This window comes from Accipiter gentilis, chromosome 9, assembly GCF_929443795.1.
Source record: "Accipiter gentilis chromosome 9, bAccGen1.1, whole genome shotgun sequence".
In the NCBI taxonomy this organism is placed as follows: domain Eukaryota; kingdom Metazoa; phylum Chordata; class Aves; order Accipitriformes; family Accipitridae; genus Astur; species Astur gentilis.
The window spans coordinates 30,526,718-30,543,503 of NC_064888.1; the positions used below are offsets into that span (position 1 = coordinate 30,526,718).

At 40.1% G+C, this 16,786-nt stretch overlaps 2 protein-coding genes across 2 annotated transcripts in view; one reads left to right on the plus strand and one right to left on the minus strand.

Annotated features, from left to right (window-relative positions):
- Positions 1-258: 258 nt before the first annotated feature.
- SFR1 (SWI5 dependent homologous recombination repair protein 1) lies at positions 259-5,217 on the plus strand. Its single transcript, XM_049810375.1, has 4 exons — positions 259-297; positions 2,638-2,753; positions 3,947-4,333; positions 4,563-5,217. Exons 2-4 carry the CDS (start codon positions 2,658-2,660, stop codon positions 4,752-4,754), a joined length of 675 nt encoding a protein of 224 aa, XP_049666332.1. The 5' UTR covers positions 259-297; positions 2,638-2,657; the 3' UTR covers positions 4,755-5,217.
- Positions 5,218-6,729: 1,512 nt separating this feature from the next.
- The window catches only part of CFAP43 (cilia and flagella associated protein 43), a 50,570-nt gene continuing 40,513 nt past the window's right edge, over positions 6,730-16,786 (minus strand). The window contains exons 31-39 of the mRNA XM_049811109.1: positions 14,759-14,845; positions 14,378-14,466; positions 13,775-13,982; positions 12,881-12,993; positions 11,915-12,071; positions 10,902-11,066; positions 8,870-8,950; positions 7,812-7,965; positions 6,730-7,151 (exon numbers count right to left, since the gene is read on the minus strand). Coding sequence (XP_049667066.1) covers positions 6,994-7,151; positions 7,812-7,965; positions 8,870-8,950; positions 10,902-11,066; positions 11,915-12,071; positions 12,881-12,993; positions 13,775-13,982; positions 14,378-14,466; positions 14,759-14,845 — 1,212 coding nt within the window. The 3' untranslated portion in view covers positions 6,730-6,993. The remainder of the gene's footprint in view (positions 7,152-7,811; positions 7,966-8,869; positions 8,951-10,901; positions 11,067-11,914; positions 12,072-12,880; positions 12,994-13,774; positions 13,983-14,377; positions 14,467-14,758; positions 14,846-16,786) is intronic.

Genomic DNA, 16,786 nt, shown 5'->3' on the forward strand with positions numbered 1-16,786 from the left:
GTACGAGGTTCCCAGGGATGCCCCGCATTGGGGGCTCCAGAAGCCCTGCTCTGCCCGGCACCCTTGCGGCAGCGGCGCCCAACCCCGCATTTAGCGCCCGTCCGCCCGCCCGCCCGGAGGAACCAGCTTCGCGCGCCCGCCCGCCCCACAACCCCACACCACCTTCCACAGCGCGCAGGCGCAAAGCAGCTCACGCCCGCTAGGTACGGCGCCGCGCCCGCGCGCAGGCGCACTGCCGGCGCCCCACCGGCCCCGCCCCTTTTCCCCGGACAGCGGGAGATTGAAGTGCTGAGGCCGGTGAGGTGCTGGCGGACTCGGCGGGCGGGGGGGCTCTTCCTGCTCGGCCCCTCTCCCTCATATCTGAGGGGAGCGGGTTCTCTTCTCCACGGCTTAGTGATGCTGGGATAGAGGAGGGAGGGGAGAGGGTCTTTCCGGGCTGTCTCCTTCCTTGACGCTCGCCCGGCTCCCGGCCCAGCTGGCTTCTGGGGCCGGGCTAGGCCTCGTCAGTGCTGGGGGCCTTGCGCTCCGTGAGGGGCCTCCCCTCGCTCTGCGGCGTGTGAGCAGCCTCTGCTTGGGCTGCGATTGCGCTGCGGGTCCCTGCCGTGCTCCGTTTCTGGGGTGCCTCTTGGTCCTCCAGGGTGCATCGCCTCAGAAAGAGCTCCCCGGATCCGTGGCTCTGCTTATGGGCTGCCCGGCCTTCTTTCTGCTTCTCTGTAGGGTGCAAAAACAGCTAGGGAAGTCGTTAATGGAGCCCTCGGTTGGTGAGAGGAGAATATAAAAGGAGTGAGTGCTGTTACGCAGTGTAGCAATAACAGGAAAACTGAGGCATGTAGTATCAGAGGCTCGGCTAAAGTGCAAGATCAACTAAGTACTGAAGCAGAGAATTTTCTTTTCCCCTCCTGGCTCAAGTTTTCCTTACTTGCTGGACAGAATTATTCTTCTGTGTGATAAATAGCATCACTGCTTGAAAATGTGAAGGATTCTTAGGCTGAGATTTTGGGGAAGGATTTTAAGAGTGTGGGAGATCTATGTGAATGTGCTGCCAAGCAGAGTTAAAGTAACAGCATTAGTGAACCACGGGAAAAAGTATTCATTGTAGTCATGGTCATTTGAAGACAAATAATCTGCATTAGAATGTAAAGGCAGAGAGTTGCATGATTTTCTTTGAAAAAGTTGAACAAGTCTGTTGAAGCTCTTAGGCTTGAAATTATTTTGCAGCTTAGTAAGATATATTACATATTTGTGACATACTGTATACATAGCTATGACAGTAGCTTTTTCTAGGCTTTTGTTTACATTAAGAAATAGTGATAACTTGTATCATATTTAATGGGTGCTGTGGGCTTTCTGTTTAAATGATAGATAGCTAAAATATCCAATTAACCAGACTTTCTTTAGTAAAGTCTGCGGTTTTTTAATAGAATACTGTATGTCAAATTTTGAACAACTGAGGGGAACGTTGACTTCTAAGATAAATGAGGACCTGTGTCCTTTGGTATAGAGCCAGGAAGACCAGGGTTGCTGGTTCCTTAAAGTTTTGGCATGCTGAGGTTTTGGTATGTCTCATCTCTGAAGAGGAAGCCCCTTGTGCCAGTCTTGGGTTGCCTAGTAACTGGCTTGCAGGATTTTATTTTTAAGAGGCTTCTGGTTTGAAACTCCTAATTGCAATTTGCAGGTAAAGGGAGATGTAGCTGATGATTTTCCAGGTGCACTTTGGTCATTAGCAGGTGGTTCACAAGTGCTAAACTAAGTTAAACATTGCCAAATCAATTTGAAGTTGGTACATGCTGGGAGCTATGACTTATCGTTTTAATTAAGGCACTTTGCTGAGCGAACTGGGAATGCTTTTAATCTAAAATTCTACTTGTGTGAGTAATTACTTTTTTAAGCAGCATCCCCAGAAGTATCAAATGAGACAGTGGATTATTTTCACAGACCTGGGTACACAATTATTTTGTTTTATAGAAAAGATTAATTGTTTATACATGTGGACAATAAAAATTGTGTGGCTCCCAACAATCCTTTTATCACTACTTGGGATGCAGTTAAATGAAAGGACTGGTTCTTCACAACCCAGCTTAGTGAGGATTATTCCTTTGAGTTAGACAAGCAGTAAGGGTCATTCAGGTTGAGAAAATACAGTTTGTTTAGAGTGAGCTTTTTTTGATGAGTTTGATGTTGCAGGATCTGACCTTGGATTTATTGGCATACTGTAATGGGTTCAATTGCTTCATAAGTTGTCTTGCTCCTTTTAACACTTGAAAGGGCTATCAGATAGAAAAAAAAAATTACAATGGAGAATACCTGTAAGACTTTTTACAATATTTTTCATCTTTACAGAAAAAAATCCATAGAGCTTCAGTGAGGGAAAAATAATATACAAAATTTATAGTAAGATACTTTATACCAGTTAATAGTGTTGTTCATCCTCCTGAAGAAAAGCCATTCACAAAGCAAGATGCTACTTAGCACATGAAACAGTTGTGTAACTTACGCAGATGTCTTTTTTGAACTTACCAATTAGAAAATAAGCCTTAGTGTTTCTTATTAGAGCTTTTTACTCATTTCTGCAGCCACATGGCTCATTATAATCGGGTGAAAATGGCACCATACATAATTCATTCTGTCTTTTAACAGAAACTGCTATCCATCTCAAGATGGAAGAACCAATGCTTGAGAACTTGCCATCTTTATGCCATACTCCAAAGGATTCTGGGACAGCAGGTCCACAGGGGACTAGTTCAGGGAAACAGGTATGAGAACTTATTTGTTTTTCCAATAATGTGACTATCCATAGTAACAAAAATGCTTGTGAAAGCATCAAGTAGTCAGGAGTCGCTGAGATACTGTTTGCTGGAAGGCTAAAGATAGGTAGCTTATACCCATAACTACAAGGTTGTCCAGGTAATTCCTTACTTGGTGCTTGGTATAGTTTGCTCTGAATATGCAGATGTTTGCTGTGAATACAAAGTGATAGAGCAGCAGTATAACCCAAATGCCATACTAATAATTTAAATACTATTTAGGGTTTGTGGTGGGTTCTATTGTTGGTTTTGTTTTAATCTGTCACCTTCAGTTTTCTCAAATCCTAGTTTTCTGGGTTGCTGTGTACACAGAATGACTTTCTGTGACTTCTGCTTGCACTTAAAGTACACCGCTTTCAGTTTGTATAGTCTCCATAATGCTGAGCTCCACTTTGGTGTTCATCCTAGCATGCGTTATGGTGATGCTGTCATGCTCAGCATCCGGACCTATACAGGATAGGGCTAGTTTGCAAGTGTACCTTAACCAGTTCCTCTCTCCCATATTTTAGTATATTTTCACAGGTAAAAATGTTAGACACAGATTATAAAAAATAATTGTTAACTTACTCTGAAGAAAAAAAAAATCACTTTTAAGATGCTTTTCAGTGAAGGATCTCAAAGCATGAACAAGTCAAAATTATACAAATAATTTCTAATAATCTCAAGTAAAATACAGATGTTTTATAGTAGTGCTAATACAGAAAGTGTATGTGTGGTGGGATGGAACAGTAAAAAACCCAACCATTATCTCCATTAAACTAGAGGGGGAAATTGGAACTTGATGGAATAAAATTAGCCAAGTTGAAATATGCTATATATCTTCTGCACTAGATAAGTGCAGATAAGACTAGTAAGTAGGTTTGCCTCAAGAGAATACAGGATTTGCTTCTAGAAAATGTGGAGGTACATCTTTCCATGTCTTGCAGCTGTGTGTGCAAATACATGTGAAAGGAAGAAGTTAACTTTGTTCAAGTTTGTGAAAGCTATAGAGAGAATTAGGAAGTCTGGCTTTACAATGATCTTTACATATACAACATATTTTATGTAAATAATAACCAGCGTTAACAATTCTTTGAAATTTGATCAAAAATTAGATTATTCTGATCCTTCTGGGATTGTTTGTTTTTTTTTTTTTTTTTTAGCCAATGAGTGCAGCTCTGAGGGAGCGATTAAGGAAAACAAGACGCTCATTTAATGCTAATTTTACAGTGGCAAAGCGGCTCAAAATAGATGCTGAAGAAAAAGACTGTGCTGATGCTGACAAAGAGTGCTTGCCAAAGACAAGTACAGATTGTTCCAGATTACAAGGTGGTTCTGAAAATCTGGAAGGAAATGGCACTGGACATACATGTTTCAAAAGTCGCTTACAGCAGAGTGGTCTCTCTGGATCAGCAGAGAATTCTGATGTGCTACAGGTTGATCTTAGTCAGCAACAGTTCCTGGAAGAAAAAGTAAGGCTGGTGAAACAAGTGCAAGAGAAGGAAGAGCTACTTCGAAGGCTCAAACTGGTTAAGATGTATCGATCTAAGGTGAGGTGAACCTCTGAAAAAGCACTTTTAAGTCTTTCTTTGAAGTGGAATTCATAGTGTAATCCTCATTATTAATTTAAGCAACAGTACCAACTCACTTTTTTGTGTGTGGTGTTTGTGTATTGTCTCAGTTTAAGGCATTTTATAAAAATAGACCTGCAGCGTATCACCCCCCTCCCCTCGCATTTCAGCAAATTACAAATTTTTTTTTGTTTTGTCCCAATTTCAGAACAACCTGTCTGAACTGCAGGCTTTAATAGTGAAATGGAGAAATAGTACCCAGCTGATGCTGTATGAACTACAGTCAGCCTTTTCTGCAGATGGCAAGAAAGTGAGTCTCACTCAGCTGATAGATACTTTTGGATTAGAAGACCAGTTACTGCACTACAGCAGAACAGAAGAAGATTTTGTTGATGCATAATCTACAGGTGCAAAGCTTTCAATTACACATATGCAAAAGCAGAAAATACTGAATTAATTCTGATCACATAAGAAGTGTTGATCAGACAGTGGACTTTATACTCTGAGGTTAGGTTTTCTCAGGAGATACTTGTAAAGCTATGTACCTAGATACAGTAGGCACTGTAAAAGGCATTACTTAATGGAAAAGATTGAACTCATGCTGATTTGGAAAACGTGGCTTAATAACTTGATCAGTGAATTGTTATTTAATAAAAATAAGATGAAATCGAGTCATACTTGAGCAGGTGGAAGGCAGTCCATTCTTTGATTAGTCTTTGCATGGTTACTTGTCTTGAAATAATGAACTCTAATTGTCATTTCTGTTGAAGTTCAAATGGGGGAGGGTCCAGTTCTTTGTTTATATACATCCACATTTTACAAATGTCTTACTGCTGCTAGTCAGTTAATGATGGCATTTTGTGAGTTAACAACATGAAAATTAGTTATCTTTACTTAATATTCTGAAGCGGCAATGAGATGTTCTCAATAACTTTAATTACTACTGAAGGAAATGTGCCATAGTGCAATCATTTTCAGATACTGGTCCAGACAGTTGTCTTCAGGGAAGCTGTCTCTTAAGCGTTCTGCCACAGCCTGAGATAATAGAAGAGAAGGCAAGAAAATTGCCACCAACATCTGTCTACTCTACTACTTCATGTGAGAGCCAAGGTGCTTTCTCTCTTTAAATAAGAAAAACATGGCCTTGTCTAATGGGACTGCTTCAACTACAGCATCCTAAAGCTGAATCAAACTTAAGCATTTCATTTATCCTCCAATAAATGTTGCCTTTTTAAAATGTTTTTTTTAATCTTAACTTGAAATTACTTATTTTCTCATCATGGTCTGTGCATATAGCGTGGTGACTTCTGTCTGCTTTTATTCTCATAAGGGAAAGAAAATCAAAGATCATACGGACCCTTTTAACATTGATAGGGCTCATTAGACTTAAATTTGTACCCACAGCTTGCTCTTAAGAATACTGACTGTTGCTGTCCACAGCAAATTAATGAAGAACAACCTTTACTGCTAATCATAGTTTCAGTATTAAGACACTATTTCTTCTGCCTCTTAGCTTAGTAAAAAAAGATGATGGTGCCTGATGAAGGGTGTGGTTCTCTTCCCTAGGGATCCTTGGCAAATTTGGAACTCTGCTGCTTCTAGGGAAGTTTCAGCAGGAATAAAAAAGTCTTACAAGAAGAATGAAGATATAATTAGAATCCTTACAGACCGCAGTTAGAGATGGTAAAGAAAAAAGGAGGTGGTGTACAGCTGTAAGGAGGTTGTACTTCACAACAGAAGTAGTTTTCCTTCCAAGTGTAGAATTTTGTTAAAAAAGCTATTAATGGTCTTGCACTGGAATGAGTTTAGATTTTATGTGAATTTATGAAAGGAGGAGAAGAATCAACACACCATGGAAGAAGGAAATAAAAATCGGTGAGAATACCTGAGTAGGTAGATCAGTCTCCAGCAGTAGTTAATTTTATGAAGGGTTCTTTATCTTTCTTAGTTGTCTTGGAGAGATCTGGCAGGAGAATATACTGCATATCAATGCAAAGGGGTGGGAGATAGCAGCAACTATTTCAGGAGGCCAGATGCTTCCAAACCTCACTTTCCTATGATTCTGCCAGTGGAAGCAGTCAAAGCTACTGGTGGCTGTGGGTAATAATGCTATCATAAGGTGCAGCAGCTTTCAGGACTGGGCCAGGTAGCACACATGGTCGTGTTGAAGCATACCTTCATCTTCTCAGCAACCTACCCCTGTGCTATCACAGGTGTAAGTATATTTAAAAAAGCAAAACTAAGTCAAAGCCACAGACGTGAATTTTAGCAGATGCAAATCCATAGATTTCTTGCAGTACTTTACCTTCAAAATGTTCTACAATTGCATATTGCAGACTAAAGGTACACAAATACATTGGTTCTTCTACAACTCTACATTTTTCTTGCACCCTTTGTTTTATGTAATGAGCTATATAGTTTATATAATCAAACATGAACTGAAATGTGATGGGGATAAGACTAGGTATAAAATGTACAAAACAGACAAACATGCATCCTTCAAACTGAAGTTGTTTTTAAAGCAGTTAGTTACAGAAGAAATTGTTTGTGGAAAGAAAAGATCAGGGACAAAAGGTAGACGTCCAAGCTTTTTTTCTTAGAAAGACCATGGTATTATACATCTACCTGGACTCTGATTTTTAAAGAATAGGAAATGTTCTTGATTTCAGCCTTTCAACTTCTGCCTGAAGAATTTCAAACTGTTCTTCCTGTTCCTTTACAAGACCCCATAGGTGTTTCTGCTTCAAAATCTCTCGGTAACGCTGCTTTGCAATCTTTTCAGAAACATGCCATGTGTCTGCATAAAACAAAATACAAGGGTTAGTCTGTACTTGTAGCGGATGCATAGTCTATATATTTATATTGGATCTGTCACAGGGTTATTCCAAGTTCTGTAAAAAATTGGCAAGCATTTTAAAAAAGGCTTGCAGTTGGGCTTCAGAGTCTTTATAGTACTGAATAAAGCAAAAAAATTCAAAAAGTCATTGGGAATGCTTCCTTTAGTTTCTAGCAAGTACCCACTGTTACGAAAATCTGTAACTGTTTTACCAGTGGAAAGATGTCTACAGTTTTCCTAATAGTGAATACCCTTCTCAGCTTCACGTTACTTCTTCCGTTCCCTTGAATGGGTAGAAAGAAGTGGGTTGAACAGTTCTGAGAAAGAATGAAAGCATGTTGCCTAATGAAGGTATTAATGACTATAATATTTTGACTTAAATAGTTTCAGCAATTTAGTCAATTAACTTTGGTTACAAGAGCAACTATCTCTAGGTATGCTTTTAAGTAAACAATGTTAAATTGTTGTGGTAGAAAGGGCACTGCTAATTGTGCACATACAGTAAGAAATAGGTGCTCCTTGCCCCTTAGCTGATGCTGATGGAGAACAGGACCATCTAGCCTTGGAGATATTTTTTGAATGTTCTTTCCTTCTGATGTAAAGTGCATTACTGTGACTCACCAGCTGCCTCAAAGATATGCCTCCTTTCTGAAACAGAGACAAGCATTTCTTTCAGCTCCAGGCTGAGCTCGTAGTTTGCTTGCTCTTTTAAACTGATGCACTTCTCCAACTCTTTAATTCTTTTCTGACGGTTCTTCACATTCTTCTTGTGCAGCTGTCAATTTCCAAATGAATAAAGCAAATATATGAGATGATACAAAAGCTGTTCAGGAAAACCTGTGATGGAAACCTAGAATCTTAAGCAATGCACTGTAGCTGAATAAACTTTCATGTATTTTGATTTGACTAGTAGCATATCCTAGCTTTACTTCATATAGTGTCTTTCACACACACTGTATTCCAGTATGCTTTATGGAGTTCTAATATAAGTAGCAGACAAGGAACAAAGAGGTATGGGTCAGGGATAGAGATATACTAAAGCTTGAAGAGGAGGCTGATGCCAGCTAGAGCAACCTGGAGAAAATCCAGTGGAATCACTTAAAAACAAGGATAATCACAATTTGAATGTTGACATAGATGAGGGAGCCAGCAAATCAGATTGTTGTGTCTCTGTTATTTTGAATATAGGGGAGTAGTGATATTACGAACAGGCTGGTGCTCCTGGAGAGAAACATTAAGCAGTGAAGACTGGAAGAATGCTTCATTAGAAATGGAAGAGTGACTTTTATAGGCAGTGCTGTGTAAGAAGTGATAAGCAGATCTGCATTCAGATGTTCAGGAAGGAAAGCATTTAATTCCAGTAACGGAGCAAGTAGATTTCTCTCCATAGGGTTGATCTATGCACCAATCCATGTATGATGACTGCTTCCAAAGATTTTAGAGAACTGCTGCTGTAGACAGCACAAGTTGAAGAAACTATTAAAAGCCAGATGCATAAATAGATGGATATATATATCCATCTGTGTGCACTGTTATGGCTATGCTCCAACAGTCCTTGAGTTAGCATGCCTACATCAGTTGGACTTACTCCTTACAAACACCTCTTGCTAATGAAGGAGAGGAGTTGCATTTAAACTAAGGATGTGTCTCTCAAATGTGGCGGTTCACTTAGAATTTACCTTATCCATGATGCCAAGAGTCTGCTCCATCACTGAAATGTGGTGGGCGATGCGGCTGTCGTAGTTCAGCACAGTGAGGAACTGAAGAATTAAAAACAGAAAGAAACAGTCTTATTAAGCCTGTTCTCAAGAATTCCACACTTCTGTAAAGACAATCATACTACGTGAAACTCAAAAAACTGGAATTCTGCACAGTGGAAATGCTTACTAGTGATCATAAATGAACATTGTAAAGATATTCTTGGATGCTCTGTGAATACTAGACTGTACAGCTGTTAAAAAGAATGTTATCTATTGTATGTTAATGGAAACAAAGACCAAGCAAATTTGTTGTGATGTCAAAAAAACCAAGCTATACTTTTGCTTATAAGGTAGTCTAAGGTAACAGAGCTGGAGGCCAAAGTGCTATAGAGTCTGTCTTTACGCCAGAGAAGAAAATGATTATTTTCTGTCAAGCGGCTTCCTAGTAATTCTTACTTCTTTTATTGTTCTTATATCTGCATAGTAATTAAGGTTTCAGAGAATTTATTAAAGAATTTTTCTTGGGCACACTGCTACTAAAGTACCTCTTTATCAAATGACAAATGGAAAACAGGCTGTAGGACCCATAATGGGCTGTAGACAGGTTTCTGTAAATGTAGATTCATCCTTCCAGAGTACTGTCCCACTAAAGTGACAGGTAAAATTTTGTGGACTGCTCTAGTTAGAAGAGGAGAAACAGGAAAGACCAGCAGGATCCTTGCCTACAGCACCAAACTTCTTTCACTCACTGCTTCATTAATAGCCCTCATTCCAGGTGTTCTCAGGTCCTTGCCCACATGCATTTATCTAAGCCATCTTTCTTTCAGTTCCTATTGCTGGGGTCTCTGTTGCCTTGCCTTTCGTACTAACCCCACATTAAGCCCCTCAGCATTCAAATTCTGATTAAAGTGGTATATGCCTTTGCTATGGGCAAGTCTAACTCTGAAGGGCAACAGTTCTGCTCATCAGTTTAAATGAAGTTTGAGCTAATGGCAACACTGGTGACATATTTGCTACAAGAACTTTTCAGTGTGTTGTCACATCACTTCTTTGGAAAGCTGTTTTTTTGGTGTTAGTTATAGAAGTCCTTTGGCTCTGATTCAGAAGTGAACAAACAGTTTGGAGAGCAGCAAAAAAAAATGAAGCCTGTGCAAAACGTGTTTTGGATTGTCTTTTAATCTTTTGATTGAATTGCAATATCCTTACCTGCTGTCCAACATTCTTCATTTTCTCTGTGCTTTATAGCTTTCCCCACTGCAATATCTCCAGCCTACCCACCCTCCAACATCCCTTATTCCAAACCTTTATGCCCCCCCCACCTCATTGCCACAAAACCATCAGCTTTCTCTGCAGTCCTCTACATCCCATACTGCAATACCCTTGGGCTTCCCCTACAACTTTTCTTCCTCCTCTCTTCTCCCACTGGTATCCTTGGCTCTCTCCCACAACCTTTACCTATGTTTTCTGGTCTGCCAGCTGGGCTTGTTCAAAGCTATGTGGGTGCTGACTTGCTGGCCAGCTACCGCCTGTTGCCTGCCAGTCATGGCAAACAATTCCCTGTCTTCTGCTGCTAGGCCAACAAATGGCAGTGAGTGGGGCTCAGTGAGGCTCCTGTAGGAAGGCTGAATCTTAGTATACTGAGCAAAAGTTACGCTATTTCTGTGAGATACCAGATGGGGGCACCTCAGACCTTTCACTTAAAAGGAAGTTGTGCTTGATTTAAAAGATCTGTTCCTTGTGGCTGAAAAATCCTGATTCCTTACTCTCAGTGCCAATTTTGAAACACTAAGAGTTAGGGCTAATTTTGCCTTCATTTACACCTGAGCATCCCAAAGAACTTCATCACTGATCAATCTCAAGAGTAAAACTTTCCTTTGAAAGCTGAATTGTTGACCTATTAGGCATCAGGTTTCTTCATAGTAGTAAGAGACTTATGAGGTATAAACGATCTTACAGATACAGGCAGCAAAATTTTCTGCAGTCAAAATATAAATTAGGGAAAGTAACTCACTAGCTGGCGATCTTTTGAAATAGGTAGTGTTACAATATCCCGAGCCTTCTGTTGCAGATCGTCTATCTGCATTCTCATTTTCTTGTGTTCCCATTCCAGCTGAAATATCCCTTTAGAGAATTCTTTACATTCCACCATGCTAGCAATTTTTTTTTGTCCTTGAGCCTGAAAAAATAGATTAATCTTAATTAACACGCTTTACAGATTATAGAATAATTATTCACAACAAGATGGGCAAGCCTCCAAAGTTATAATTTTAGTAAGGAAAACATGCTGTACTGCAGTGTCTTTCCAGACTTTGCTCCAGATGGTTATCTTCCATGGAATTTTGTTCCTTTTTATGCTCTATGCCACAGCCTTGGATCGTAGAAGGAGATGAAGAAAATCACAGCTAACCTCTCCATCTTTCTATCTTTTATAAGAGTGTCAAGGCATTTTAGCTCTACAGAATACAAGCTTGCTTGTATAAGGTATTTTGCAGTTGTTACTGAAGGCTTCGTGCAGTAGCAGTAAGAAGCAATTTTTGTACAGCTAGAATGCCTAAAAAAAAAGGACATTTAATGAGAGTATGGAAAACTGTTTTAAGTATGATCACCAATTTCACCTTACATAACAAAGCGTATTAAGTTTTTAAATCTTAATGTAAGCTACTGTTCAGATGCTTCTTAACATGACTATAAGTTTGCCTTCAGGGAATTTTCAAACGGGTGCCCAGGACATTAGCATTTTCTATTTACAGTGTGTATGTGTAAGTGATGATGTGTCTAAAAACTGTTGCCATTTCATTGATCTGAATTGTATTGATCAAACATCAAGAAAGCAGTCTGTATTGCAATCTTTACATGATGATAAGAGACATTACAGAATTCTTAATAGCTTCTAGATTACAGTTGGACCTACTGGTGTGTAGTAACAAACTGAAATTAGATGTCAAACTGGAGAAAAAGCAGAGCCCCTGAAGGACAATACATTTTTTTAAAAAGCTTAAATTTCCTTTGGATAGTGTAAATTACCATGATAGAGCAATTCAGTTCTTCAATAACACTCTTATTAATAAGAATGGCATCACTGTAGTCTGGGATCTCAGTACTTTCCAATTCTACCTGTCCTTGTTTTAACAAAAACTGGACAGTCAAATTCAACTGAAGTTTCATCTTCTCCTCCTGCAGCCTAAAATGGTAGAAAACAAAAAGAATATTTAGTGATTTCAACAGATGAAATCCCACGATTCTCAAAATGTTTATATTTATTACCGGTAAATGGTATGTTCATGTAGGGGTTAATTTTTGACAGCCTGTCTTCTATTTGCTGCCAAAGTGACTACAGAATTTGCAACTTACTTCCATACATGAAGTTTTCAATCACTGGATTCAGTTTAACATAATCTAGCAGATGTTCTGAGAAAAAGTGTTGTTACCAAACAGAAATCTTAACAACAATTGAAAAGGAAATGGAGAAGACTCCCAGCCAGCAGCCGTTTTTTTGTATAATTGATCCTGCAGTTTGTTCCTGAATGACAATGAATGTGAAAATTATGTCATGTACCTGAAAAAATGAACTATTGCAGGTTCAAGCAGCTCAGTGAAATGAGGTGTCATGTGGCATATTGCAGCTAGGAGTGATCACTGTATCTTAGGCCTACATGAGCAAAATTTAACTGAGCTAGCTAGCACATAAATGGCCTTGAAGGCTTTGGGGGATTCACTGCATGATGTAGGTTTTGGGGCAGTCAGTCTGCATTGAAGACCATGCTGCCATCCTTACTGATGTTGTTACTTAAGATGGTAGATTAAGGCTGGTTTGGCCTGCTCACATGTGCTGCAATCACATCTCATTTCAGAAATATCATAGGTCTCTCAGATAAATCCTAGATAAAAGAGTGTTGGAGAACACAGCTGTGTAATTCTGTATGTAACTTTTGGTTCTGTGTTGATGGAGTATTAAAATGTAGCTGAACATGGGAAAAGAAACAAAATTACCACGTGAGTTCTTGGAAAATGTCTTCTATTTCTGACTTAATCTTCTCATTGTCATCCATTCTTCTCTGGAGAAAGGCCTGCATCTCTGCCAGTGTTAGGGCCATCCATTTCACCTAAGCAAGCAACATCGTGATATTCTGAACTTTTTCAACGTTGTCAGTATGTCAGAGCAAGCCTCTTCAAGAACAGAGAAGACAAGTTCTTAAGAAGACATGTGTATGTATAAATATGGAGCCTGGTATTTTGAGAATCCCAGTAGAGAGCATGAGACATAGAGGTTACAATCCTTACACTCTGCTCAGAAAATTATTTACTAATTTATGCATAGTTTATTCACAGGAAGGGAAATCATATTTCCTTCTCTCTTGGTCAAATTTCATGTACCTCTGTCTCTGCATAATTCAGATTTACACCTTTTAAACTGAAAAATAGCTTGCTAGAAATTTCCAGCAACACCACTTGTTAAGAATTGCTCTTGATGTTCTAGAAAAATATGGGAATGCATTGGTGCAAATGTAGAATGCTAATGGAAGAGAATGACTCCAACAGATGATGGAAATCAAATACCTTAACAGTGTTTTGGTATGGATAGAGAAAGGGAAATTTTTTTTTTCTTTTTAATGGAACCATATCAAGGCCACGATCATTCTGATCAAATCCGTACATATTAATATGCTAATATTTCCTCTGAAGGAGAACTAAAGCTGGTTTCCCTTGATGACATTTCTATTATTCTGAATTGAATGTGGCAGAAGCAGCTTTCAAACTCAAATGCAGCTTGTGTATGTTGCAGTGTACTTTCACCAGTAGCTTGACCCTACACTTGAACTCCACAGAAGTTTAAGACCTGAAAATATCAAGAAGTATACTGACAAAATAAAGAATTTTACATACCAGCTCCTCACTCTCCATTTTATTTCGTCTAGCTAGACAAAAACGTTCCCACATAGACAGGTCTAAGCCATTAGGCACGTGCTCAGGACTATCCAGTTCATCCATGGCTTTCATTAAAAGGCTAAGTGCATCTTTGTAATCTTCAGCTGAGCCTGAACCATCCCCATACGGGTTAGCTGTGTCAGGGAGTATTTCTGTCATTGGGGTCCTAGTGCACATACACAGCACATACAGTATTTACTTTTTATTTTCTCTTGCATAAAAGAAGCTCACAAACAACTAAGAACATTTCATACTCACAATCTCTTCCAAAGAACAAATAGGTAAGGCTGGATCTTACACAAAATAAGAATATATGTTTTTGAGACCTAATGATTATTTAGATTGCATTTAAAATAGATTGTGTGGTGAATAAGGAAATGCAAGTACTCAAAATAGTAATCATTAGTATGATAGGAAATCAACCATTGTTAACTATCCAATAAAAAGTAGGTAATCTACTGATAATCAAAATAATTTAGACTATTGAAATAAATACAATTCTCATTCTTGACTCAGAAGAAATATTAGTATTTAAACAGATGGAATCATGGGGGATCTTACTTTGGTCGATCTTTGTAAAGTTGGAAAAGTTCATCAAAGAGATTCGCCGGTAGATCAGCAAACTCCTTTGTAAAACTACATTCCAGATTCTAGGAGGGAAAGAGAAAGCTTTCTTGTTACCACAATGTTATTTTAAAAGAAACATCAACCTGCCCATATCTTAGAAATACAGAATATGGTGTCCTTCCAAGAGCTCCCAAGCATCAAGGAAATCTGGACTATTTAATAAATTCTTCTATGCACATACTCTCCTTTACTGCTTTATTTCAGTGATCAGCAAGTTGACCAGAACTCATCCCATGCTTACAGTGAAGTATGTTATCAAGACACAGCATTAACATTTTAATTTCTGAACCTGCTTGTGTTTGTCAAGAGTCTCACCTTCTCTTCAACAATTGCATTTTCATAGGTGTCTATGTAAGCCTCAATTTTATTTTTTGTAGTCTGGATTGTTCTTGCAGTCTTGACCTATAGCAAAACCAAAAGATTTCAGGAATTAAACTCATCCAGCAGAAGCACTGAATGGCCATTCATATACACTGATGAAGCTGACACTTTCTTATTTCTAGAGAAAACCTTGTGAGCTATTTTTACTAACAATATGCCTTCTTCAGGGGATTACTTGTATATACCGCTAAAAGGTGAGCAGGTGCAAAGTTAAACTAGTCCACTGCTTAAGAAAGTAAGAAATTTGTGTAAGAAATATCTTATACAAATGCTTTCAAGTCTTCTTTTTAAACTTGAATGTAAGGACCTATGTTGATACTTGTTTTCACTTGCATAGAGATTTCGTTTTCCTTTCATGTCATCACAGGTAAGACCAGTCAAAAATTCTCAAATGCTGTTCAGTGGAAGGTTCTTCATTTTAGAATGCAGTTTCCCTGTTGTCATGACATAGTTCTGGTATGTGTCAGGATACTAAGCTTATCTGTTTCATCAAGGCAGTTAAATGCTTACACTCTGCTGGGGACACCGTTTTGTTGTATTTGACAGTTTGTATGGACCAAAAGATATACCAATGGGAACATTTAGAAATTTTTTTTTTAAATATATGTATTCTGAAAAATGTAAGCTGGTATACACTTGGCCTCAGATAATTTTAAAACTAGTTCAGCCTATTCAGTGCTAGGGGCTAGATGCCTACTTTGGAACCTCTGCCTGTAGCTCTGTATTGGGTCTGCATGGCAAGGTTTTGGTAGCAGGAAGCTACAGGGGTGGCATCTGTGAGAAGCTGCTAGAAGCTTCCCCTATGTCCAATGGAGCCAATGCCAGCCAGCTCAAAGATTGACCCGCCGCTGGCCAGGGCTGAGCCCATCAGCAACAGTGGTAGTGCCTCTGGGATATAAGAAAGGGAAAAAGTTACTGCATAACGGCAATTGCAGCTGGAGAGAAGAGTGAGAATACGTGAGAGAAACAGCCCTGCAGACCCCCAGGTCAGTGAAGAAGGAGGCGGAGGAGGTGCTCCAGGTACTGGAGCAGAGATTCCCCTGTAGCCCATGGTGAAGACCATGGTGAGGCAGGCTGTACCCCTGCAGCCCATGGAGGTCCACAGTGGAGCAGATACCCACCTGCTGCCCATGGAGGACCCCACACTGGAGCAGGTGGATGCCTGAAGTAGGCTGTGAGCCCGTGGGAAGCTCGCACTGGAGCAGGCTCCTGGCAGGACCTGTGGCCCCATGGACAGAGGAGCCCACGCTGGAGCAGGTTTTCTGGCAGGACCTGTGACCCCACAGGGGACCCACGCTGCAGCAGTCTGTGCCTGAAGGACTGCGTCCCATGGAAGAGACCCATGCTGGAGCAGTTCGTGAAGAACTGCAGCCTGTGGGAAGGACTCATGTTGGAGAAGTTTGTGAAGGACTCTCTCCTGTAGGAGGGACCCCACACCAGAGCAGGGGAACAGTGAGGAGTCCTCCCTCTGAGGAGGAAGGAGCAGCAGATACAACATGTGATGAACTGACCGCAACCCCCATTCCCCATCCCCCTGTGCCTCTGTGGGGGGAGGAGGTAGAGAATTTGTGAATGCAGCTGTGCCCAGGAAGAAGGGAGGGGTGGGGGGAAGGCGTTTTAAGATTTGGTTTTATTTCTCATTACTCTACTCTGGTCGACTGGTAATAAATTAAGTTAATTTTCCTCAAGTGGAGCCATGATGGTAACTGGTGAGTTATCTCTCCCTGTCCTTATCTCGATCCACGAGCCTTTTGTTATATTTTCTCTCCCCTGTCCAGCTGAGGGGAGGAGTGATAGAGCAGCTTTGGTGGGCACCTGGTGTCCAGCCAGGGTCAACCCACCACAAGCTCACATACAAATAGCTGCTTGCAGCTCCAAACACAGAGGTCAGTACAGGTTGAGTAGGAGATCTGACATGGGGAGGCATTAGTATATTATCTCTGGACTCAGGAACAGGTCCAC